The 9,565-nt window shown below is 55.3% G+C and overlaps 2 protein-coding genes and 1 pseudogene across 3 annotated transcripts; 1 reads left to right on the plus strand and 2 right to left on the minus strand.

Moving 5' to 3' along the window:
- Positions 1–4,461: 4,461 nt before the first annotated feature.
- LOC115291420 (keratin-associated protein 12-1) lies at positions 4,462–5,334 on the minus strand. Its single transcript, XM_029938875.1, has one exon. The coding sequence runs from the start codon at positions 5,124–5,126 to the stop codon at positions 4,707–4,709; it is 420 nt and encodes a 139-aa protein (XP_029794735.1). The 5' UTR covers positions 5,127–5,334; the 3' UTR covers positions 4,462–4,706.
- Positions 5,335–6,041: 707 nt separating this feature from the next.
- On the minus strand, positions 6,042–9,296 carry LOC115291416. Of its 2 annotated transcripts, none has more exons than XM_029938865.1 (3): positions 9,214–9,296; positions 6,377–8,838; positions 6,042–6,132 (listed from the first exon to the last, which is right to left on the minus strand). In XM_029938865.1, exon 2 carries the CDS (start codon positions 8,820–8,822, stop codon positions 7,989–7,991), a length of 834 nt encoding a protein of 277 aa, XP_029794725.1. In that variant the 5' UTR covers positions 8,823–8,838; positions 9,214–9,296; the 3' UTR covers positions 6,042–6,132; positions 6,377–7,988. The 2 variants fall into 2 exon arrangements, with proteins under 2 accessions (XP_029794725.1, XP_029794727.1); XM_029938867.1 differs by having other exon boundaries at positions 6,062–6,132; positions 6,806–8,838.
- Positions 7,124–7,444, plus strand: LOC115291422 (annotated as a pseudogene).
- Positions 9,297–9,565: the final 269 nt, after the last annotated feature.

A 9,565-nucleotide genomic window follows, 5' to 3' on the forward strand; every position in this document is an offset into this window, starting at 1 on the left:
GATGTCCCCTCCAAACTGGCCAACAGCCACATCACACTGTTCTGGGCATCAGGATGTGATGCGACCAATGGCTCCCGTGGCCACGTGCCCACTCACACACCCCTCTGCTGAACACTGAGCCCCTGATCTATGCTGTGGGTCATGCTGGTGGAGCAAATGTGCTGTGACCTCAGAAACCATAGTTCTGGCTGAGGTCCTGTGGGCGGGAATCCCATGTCTATTTTTGCTAAACCTATGATTGCCTCCCCCAGTGTCTGGGGTCATCAGCACGGCCCCTGTGGCTGTTGGTCTCCTTGATGGACCGTGGCCTCTCAAGGACTCAGTGCTCGTGTCTGGCTGGGAGGCTGAGCCCTCCGCAGCAAGGGCGGGCGGCCGGGGCAGTCTCCGTACAAAGAAGCTATCGGGGAAGCATCCAACTCTTGACCTCCACTCAGGTCATGATCTCATGGTTCCCGAGGTCGAGCCCTGCGCCAGGCTCTGCACTGACAGTGTGGAGCCTGCTCGGCATTCTCTCTCTCTTCTTCTCTCTTCCCCTCCCTCCCTCTCTCTCAAAATTAAAAAAAAAACATTTTAAAAAATTAAAGACTGTTTACAGCAGTTACTTCTACACAGGTCATCCTGTCTGGTGATGGAGAAAAAACCCACAAGGCAAAAGGCAAAAATCCCATTAGCAGACAGAACAGGTAACACGGCCAGACACGGCCGAGAAGCTGGAATTATCGGGCCAGGAATTTGGAACTACTGTGATGGACATGCTAAGGGCTCTGGTGGGTAAAACAGACCGCACGCGAGAGCAGACAGGCAAACATAAATGGAGGGATGGAAATCCTAAGGGAGAAGCAGAAGGAAGTACTAGAGACAAAGCCCCCCATGGCAGAAATGAAGGATGCGTCTGATGGGCCTCCTGGTGGACGGGACACGGCTGAGCAAGCCACGTCTGAGCGGGAGGACGTAGCCCCGGAAACCTGCAGAACTGAAAGGCAAAGGCAACGAAAGACAAAACCCAGGACAGAGCACTCAAGGGGTGCGGGACAAAAAGGAAGGTGGCACCTCCGCGCAGTGGGTGCCGGAGAACAAGAGGGAGAGAAAGCTGCAGGAACAGGCCTGACACAGCAGCGGCTGAGAATTCCCTGAACAGACGACGGAACCAAACCCCAGCCCGGGAGGCTCTGAGGACCCCAGCAGCTCAGCGCAAAGCTCCTGTGCGCCCGGGCACAGCACAGCCACACGGCAGAGGATCAGAGAGAAAGAGACTGTCCTGGAAGCAGCCACAGAAAAGAGCACCTCGCCCACACAGGACCAGAGACGACATGCCATCAGCTTCTCTCCACAAGCCGTGCGAGCACCGAGAGTGAATTTTTAAAGGGTTGAGAGGGAAAAACCCATCACCCAAGAACCCTGTCTCCTGCAAAATTATCCTTCAAAAGTGAAGGGAAAATAAAGATTTTCTCAGATAAACGAATATTGAGGGATCTTCTGCTTTGTAAGAAGGCCTTTTTCTTTTAGTGTTTATTTATATTTGAGAGAGAGAGAGAACAAGCAGGGGAGGAACAGAGAGAAAGGGAGACACAGAATCCAAAGCAGGCTCCAGGCTCTGAGCCAGCTGTCCGCACAGAGCCCGACACGGGGCCCAAACCCACAGACACAGAGATCATGACCTGAGCCAGAGTCGGCCATTCAACCACCTGAGCCACCCAGGTGCCCCTGTTAAGCTGTTTATATTTACCTTCTCTCTAGAATAATTTCTAGAGCCATTTCCCCTCCTGTCCATCCAGGTTTCTCTCTGTTCTCATAATCACTGGCTTGAAGAAATTTTCTGAATATTTTTGGTAGTGTGTGTCTGCTCTGAATCTCTGTTTTTGTTGATCTAAAAAAGTGTTTATTTCCCTTTAATTTTTCAAGACGGTTTCTTAACATTCCAAAGGGTTGACAGATTTTCCTTTTAGTATTTTAAAGATGTCATTCCATTGTCTTTTGGATGTTATAATTTCTTTCTTTTTTATGGAGAGAGAGAGCACGCATGCGTGAGCAGGGAGAGGGGCGAGGGAGGAAGAGAGAGAGAATCTCAAGTAGTCTGGACGCTCAGTGCAGAGCCTGATGCAGGGCTCCACCTCACGACTCTGGGATCATGACCTGATCCCTGATGCTTAACTGACCGAACCTCCCAGGTGCCCCTAAATTGTATAATTTTTAACTAGACTCCGAAGAAATTCTCACCTTGGTTCTCTAAGGAGCGTGTCTTTTTCACGTGGATGCCTTGAGGATTTCCTTTCCTCTTTCGGTTTTACAGTCACACCTTTAATGATGTGTCCAAGTCACTATCTTTTGCAGGAATTGGGAACTGCTATATTTATCCTTCTTGCAGTGCTCTGAGCCTTTTGGATCTATAATCTTATGTCTTTCATTATTTTTAGAAAGTTAATGGCCAATGAGCCAAAAGAAGGAACTCATCTTTGATGTCATATTTTGATTTTTACATGATCTGTTTGACTCTTTTGTATAGTGCCCGTTTCTCTGATGAAACTCTCCATCTGTTCATATTACCCTCGATTTATGGTCTGTGTTTTACCCTTGATTATTTAACATATCAATCTTAGTTGTTTTCTTATTTATTTACTTGAAGCCGTACATGCCCCACATCTTTCAATGCTTTAGTTCATCTCGAATGTAACTATTATTCTAAATCTAATATTTATCATCCCCATGCTTTTATTTATGAATTTACCACATGTGTTCACCCCCCTAATCATTTCCCACATCTCTTAACCTCTCTTACATAATTGCCACTTATTGACTCTTTTTGTTGCATTCTGGATGTTTTCTTTGGATCTGTCTTCTGATTTCTCTAGTTCCCTCTTCAATTATATCCACTCTTCTGTTTAAGTTGTTCCACAAAATTTTTAATTTTCATTTCTCGACTTTTTATTTTGAGAAGTTTTCTTTGTTTCCCTCAAGTCTGTTTGTTTCTTCCATTTTAATAGACTCTCACTCTGTCCTCACATTTATAGTTCTTTTATTTCTTTAAACAGATTAACTTGGAGTTTTTCTCTTAGAGTTACCATGCTGTATGTTAGAGTCCCCAAAACTCATTTGTCTTATAACTGGATGTTTGTAACGTTGACACCCTTCACCCACTTACCTGCCCCCTGCCCCTCCCTTTGGAATTCCTTTTTTTTTTTTTTTTATTCCACTTATAAGTGAGATCATATAGGACAGTTGACTCTTGAACAATATGGGTCTGAACTGCATGGAGTTTTAAAAAAATACAGTACAATACTATAAATATATTTTCTCCTCCTTATGATTTTTAAAAAATATTTTCTTTTCTCTATTTTATTGTATGCGTATATAGCATGTGATACATTGACATACAAGACATATGCTCATTGACTATGTTACCAGTAAGGATTTTGGTCAACAGTAAGCTATTAGTTAAGTTTTCAGGGAGTCAAAAGCTATATGTGAATCTTTGACTTGCGAGGGGTCAGTGCCCCAGACCCCCACATTGTTCAAGGGTCCACTGTATTTGCCTTTCTCTGTCTGACTTATTTTGCCCATTGTGGTTATTTTCATGTTTCAGTCCGATTGCTTTGACATCCGGGTAACTCTGAAGTCTGGTTCTATTGATTGCTCTGTCTCTTGACAATGGATTGATCTTTTTTTCCTTTTTTGTATGTTGTCAAATGTTAGATTGAACATCAGATATCCTGGGTTAATTGAAATGGATGTAAACAGTGTTTCTTCCTGGAAATTGGGGAGTCTCTTCTCTCAGGCCATCAGTGTGGTGGGGGTGAGTTTCGATCAGCCCGCTCAGATATTGACCTGGATTTGGAGGTCCTTGTTCTTGGGATGACTTGCAAGGTACTTAGACTGCAGATTCCTTTGTGGTGGGCTTTCTGTGCTGGGTGCTTGGGGCGAGGGCTCAGGGTGCAGGGTTCTCGCTCTGCCCTCCGTCTCCAGCAGCCCCTGTGTGCCCGGCCCATGAGGGGACCCGACACGTGCCTGCCTCCCCCAGTGACGGTGGTGCCCCTGCAGCTGTGCGGGCCGGGCTGGGTGGGGGCAGGGCTTTGTTGTCCTTGCCCTGAGTCAGTCTTGAGCCGGCCTGCGGGCCTGGGTCCTGGAGGGTGAGGCTTTCCCACTTCCTGCTCCTCCGCGAGATGGCCAGACTCCACCTTGTCACAGGAGAGGGTTTGTGGGAGTTTTCCCGCCCTCCCTGTTGTGGCGATCCCCAAAGGCAGCATGTCAGACCCGGGTCCCAGGCCCCTTTCAGTGGGTAGTTGATTCCCTGATAAACAGTGTGAGTGTCGGGTGGTGGGGGTGTGGATGGCACCGCCCCCCCCCGAGCCCTCGAAGGACCCCCCCTCCAGCTGAGCTGGTGCAAAGGGGCGACTGTGCTTATGGCTTGTGTATGCCTTCGAGGAAAGCACTTCAAAATGTGTGAAGATGAAATGGGACACGCTGTATCGGGAAGGCGCGGTTTATTTGGTTCACACGGGCTTGGTTCCCTGCTGGAGGCAGAGAAGGGCCTCCCAGAGGGGACACACAGGGTCACAGAGGGATCTGGATCATCTTGCTACTCATCAGGAACTCATCGGGAATGTTCTTCACCTGCCACATGCAGAGCTGGGGGCCCCGTGAAGACGTGATCCAGGATGGGCACAGGCACGGCCCCCTTTGCCCTGGAGCAGCTGGTCGGAGACACGTGGTCAGAGGCAGCACGGGGAGCTGGAGCAGATGGGCCTGCAGACCAGGGTGGGGCAGGAGGGCTGGCAGCTCCCAGAGGACTGGCAGGAGGGCACACACACGGGCTTGCAGCTCACGGGCATGCACACGGAGGACTGGCAGGAGGGCACGCACACAGGCTTACAGCTCACGGGCACGCACACGGAGGACTGGCAGTAGGGCTGGCAGCTCCCGGAGGACTGGCAGGAGGGCACACACATGGGCTTGCAGCTCACGGGCACGCACACAGTTGCTCTGCAGCTCACAGGCACGCACACAGTGGGTCTGCAGCCCACGGGCACGCACACAGGCTTGCAGCTCACGGGCACACAGCAGGACGCCTGGCAGGGGCTGGAGGAGCAGCAGGACGCCTGGCACCCCGGGGGGCAGCTGGTGTGGCACATGTCAGCGTGGGGCGGGCTGGTGTCGGGAGGGAGGAGGCGGTGATGTCTGGAGGCTCCTTCCCCTGGCGGCCTTTATACGGGGCTGCAGGCTTCCAGGCGACCCTGGGGCACAGCTGCAGACTTCCTCGTCGCCGTCTCCACAGCATCTCCCCAACACCTGCCTGTCTGGGGACGCCCTCCGCTGTGTCACGCACCACCGTAAGCACGTTTAGCTTAGAGGCCGGTTTCTGTAAACAGGATGTCCTGGTGTGACCTGACGCGGGGTCTGTGTATTTCCCCAGGCCACTCCTGTGCCCATAGCGCCGCTGGTTCGACTCCGCACCGTGTCCTTTACTCCTTTCTGCCGTCGGTGGAGACCTCGGGGCGATGGCGTACTTTGCGCTTTTATTTCGCACAGGAAAACATTAAAGTGGGCCTGTGAGCTGAGAAGCAGAGAAGTCTGTAAGACAAATCTGGCCCGCTGCCCGTTTTGTAAATAAAGTTTTATTGGCAACAGCGAAGCTCATTTGCTCACGTGCTGTCTAGGGTTTGCTCTATGGTGCGAAGTGGTCACTGCACAGCCTGAAATATTTACTATCCTCCCTTCTAGAAGGTGACCGACTTCTGCCTTACAGTAGTCTTCGTAATAATTGATTTTGTTTGTGCAACAAACATATACTTCGGGCTGGCTGTAGACATGTCCCAGCCTCACGAGCCTTCTGGGACAATGAGTAACGAGTGCATAAAAATCAGTGTGTGAAATAATTACAGAGAGGGCGAGTCCCAGAAAGGAAAGCAGGCCCAGCAGGTGGAGGTTGGCGGGGGTGCGGTGGGAGGCTTGGGGGCCCCTGTGTGGGGGCGATTGGGGCTGGCGCCTGGGTGATGCGGAGGGGTCGGGAGGCGGTGTTCCAAGCGGGCGCAGCGTGGGGGCTTGAGGGCACTGCTGCAGAGGTGGGGATGCCCCGGGGGCAGCGGGGAGTCCTCGGTGTGGGCGCTCGGCCGCAGGCGCACAGCGTCAGACTGGCAGCTGGAGGTCGAAGAAGAAAGACAGTGTCAACTTGAAGACATATCAGTAGGAATCGTCCAATCCGCAGAAGAGAGAGCAGAATTAAGAAAAATGAAGAGGGTCCACAGGACAGTTTCGGGAAGTCTGACAACAAGGAATTTCAACACAAGAAGGCGGAGACAATATTGAAGCATAAGGGTGTTTTGAATAATGGACAAACCATCCAAATTTGATTTAAAAAAAAAATTCTAACAGATCCAAGCACCTCAGAAAACCCCCAACGCCTCAGCACAACTGGGCACGATGGTGAGGACCGCAGGCTCCAGAGTGAAACCAGCTGGCTCAGATCCGCTGCGGCACTGCGGGGAGAACGTGCACCCAGCCGAGGCCCTTCCAAACTCACTGCACATCCGTGCACGTGGCCCACCCACCCCTAAACGGTGGCAGGTGTGGATCCCCACAGGACGCTTAGGACGGCGCCCGGCATGGCCCCTCATTACTGCTGTTGCAACAACATCAGCACGGCTCTCCCTGAGGAGGAGCCTGGCCACCTGGCTCCGGCCTGTTGGGAAGACCCTCTGGATCGCTGGGTTTCCAAGTCAGAACGGGAGACACCCCCCACTTCCCACGGCCAGTCTAGCGAGTAGGACGGTGCTTGTGCAGACAGGGGCAGGGGATGTAAACTTGGGGGGACCTTGAACATCCTGAGGTGGAGTCCCCTGTCCCTGCGGACGGTCCTTTTCCATCCAACCTGGGCTCTGAGTCCAGAAATCACAGGGTCACGGTGAGCCTCGGGGCTGAGACAGAGCTTCCTGAACCTAGTCACTTCCAGCAGAGCCTCCAGGAAGAGACGCACACAGGAGGAAGAGGAGGAGAGCCAGGTCCCTGGGAGGAAGGCCCCCGTGTGGCTTGTTGCCAGGACGCCACAGCCCGGGGGTAAAGGCCTCCTGGGGATGGAGGCTCCAGACCAGCCCCGTCCTCCCGCCTGACTCCACTCCAGCGCCGAGTCACCATGTGCCACACCAGCTGCTCCACCAGCTGCCAGCCGGCCTGCTGGGTGCCCAACCCCTGCCAGGTGTCCTGCTGTGTGCCCAGCCCCTGACAGGCATCCTGCTGTATGCCCAGCCCCTGCCAGGTGGCCTGCTGCATGCCCAGCTCTTGCCAGCCGGCCTGCTGCGTGCCCGTGGGCTGCAAGCTTGTTGTGTGCGTGCCCATGAGCTGCAAGCCCTTTGTGTGCGTGGCCCCCTCCTGTCAGTCCTCTGGGTGCTGCCGGCCCTCCTGCCCAACCCTGGTCCTCAGGCCTGCTCCCTGCGGCACCCCTAGCTGCTGCTAGCGCACGGCCTCCTGGGACCCCCTCTGAGGGGTCGGAAGCAGCTGCTCTGTGAGCTCCTACCAGGCAGACGTCGTCCACTGCAGACCTTCCGGACCCGCCCAGACCACCTTACAGCCAAGCCCTTGATTCCCTCTAGTCAAGCAGAGAGAGTCACCCCCAGGGTACCCTGACCGAGCCTGGGTCGCCCACACAGCACCCAGTCTGACTGATGTGTGTGCCCCGGCTCTGCAGCCACCAGCACTGAGGTCTAACAAATCCCAGAGCGTGTGTGAAGCCCACCCGAGCGTGAGCAGTGTCATCCTTCAGGGCCTTCCCTAAACCACTTCCTCCAGGGGTTCTGGAAAGTTCCTTCTGCAGAGAAGCCGTGGGTCACCAGGTGGCCGTGCCCGGGGGACTGGCCATCAAAGGTGGCCTGTTGGGCACGTGGGCACTGCGGCTCAGCCTGATGGCCCCTGGGCTTCCTTGTGTCCCTTGAACACAGGTCAGTTCTTACTCCGGTCTGCGTTGGACCAGGGTGACCTCTAACTTTGTGATCTGACCCCTTTTAGGTTAAAAGTCCCCGCTCAGCAATTGATATGCGAGCCCACTCTGGTCCAAACGTTAAAACCGTCTCCTCCGGAGCAGAGTTCAGCTCCTCCTGCAAGCGTCCGGGGGCACAGGGCTGTGTGGGTAACTTCCGTGGGCCCCGGGGGATGTCCACGCCCTCATGCCCGGAACCGGTGACCACGGCCCTACAGGCTTCCGAGACGGGGCGAACGGAGGGTCTCGCAAGGGGAGACATCCTGGATGAGTTGGCGGGGTGTGTGTCACCCCGGGGGCCTGGGAGAAGGGCGGGTGTCACCCCGGGGGTCTGGAGGACAGGCAGAGGGGGAGCCGCCACAGAAGAGGACGCCACATGAGGCGGAACACAGTGCTGCGAGCTTGGAGCGCGGAGCAAGGAGCTCAGAGCAGGAGGCGGAGCTAGCGCCTGGGAGGGAAGGGAACCGTTTCCTCGGGTGCGGGGGCGGACCCAGATTGCCACGCATTGGTGCCACCCCGTGAGACCCACTCCAGCCTCCGGCCTCAGAGCCCCGCGATAGCGCGCTGCCACAGCCACGCTTGCACAGTCTGTCTGGGGGCCGCCCGCCTGCGTGCTCCCGCGCAGGACCTGTCCCGCCCCGACACCACACAGCTGTCCCAGGACGCGCGGGCCTCGCCCCTGGGCTGTGAGCGGGGGCGCCCTCGGCACAGGCGGGAGATGCACACCAAGGGCACGATCACCCGCACAGGGAAGCCGAGGCACACCCAGGTGCCAGGGGGAAGCTGTTTGGGAACCAAGCGGCAGTGTAAGGAACACCACCGAGGGGGTCCTTCCTGCCGCAGATGCATCTGGAATCATCCCTCGCCGTGAGGTCCTGGGGTGATAAAGGATGTGCCATCGGGAGGGGCTCCTAGAGCACCTGCTCCTCGCGGTTCTTACTGGTCCTCCCTCCCACGGGGGCCCCACCCACTGCCTGGCTCACCGTCACAGGCGTCCCTCCTGTGTCAGGCCCTGGCCCTGCCCCTCCCTCCCTCCAGGACCCCGGGGCCCCGGCGCCCCCCACCACCCACCAGGCAGGCCCTCCCTGTCTCCTCAGTGACGCCTGAAGGGGTGACCGTCCTGGTCTCAGGCCCCACGGGAGACGGGTGTCTGGGGTCGGAGCCGCCCATCTGGAGGGGCCCAGAACGCCTAGGTTGTGCTGCCCCGTGGGAGGTGCCAAAGAGGCTTCCAAGTGTAAAGTGACCATCACCTTGACTCCCCCTCTCCTCGGGCAGCGGCAGCTGGCCACGTAGACACTCTAGTCAGGAGCAGTCCTGCTGACCGTGTAGACACCCCGTCGGGGAGGAGTCCATCTGATCATGTAGGCACCCTGTCCAAGAGCTGTCTGGCTGACCGTGTAGACGCCCCATCTGGAAGGGGTCCTGCTGACCGTGTAGATGTCCCGTCTGGGAGCAGTCCGGCTGACGGTGTAGACATCCCATCTGGGAGCATTCTAGTCTGTCTGACTGTGTAGTTGTCCCATCTAGGAGCTGACCATGTAGACGCCCCATCTGGGAGCAGTCTAGTCAGGCTGACCGTGTAGACACCCCATCTAGGAGCAG

The sequence above is a fragment of the Suricata suricatta genome, chromosome 5, assembly GCF_006229205.1.
Source record: "Suricata suricatta isolate VVHF042 chromosome 5, meerkat_22Aug2017_6uvM2_HiC, whole genome shotgun sequence".
NCBI classification, from domain to species: Eukaryota; Metazoa; Chordata; class Mammalia; order Carnivora; family Herpestidae; genus Suricata; species Suricata suricatta.

Coding starts and splice junctions, on each gene's coding strand:
- LOC115291416 (XM_029938865.1), bottom strand. CDS start 8,822: ATGATTCCAGATGCATCTGCGGCAGGAAGGACCCCCTCGGTGGTGTTC.
- LOC115291420 (XM_029938875.1), bottom strand. CDS start 5,126: ATGTGCCACACCAGCTGCCCCCCGGGGTGCCAGGCGTCCTGCTGCTCC.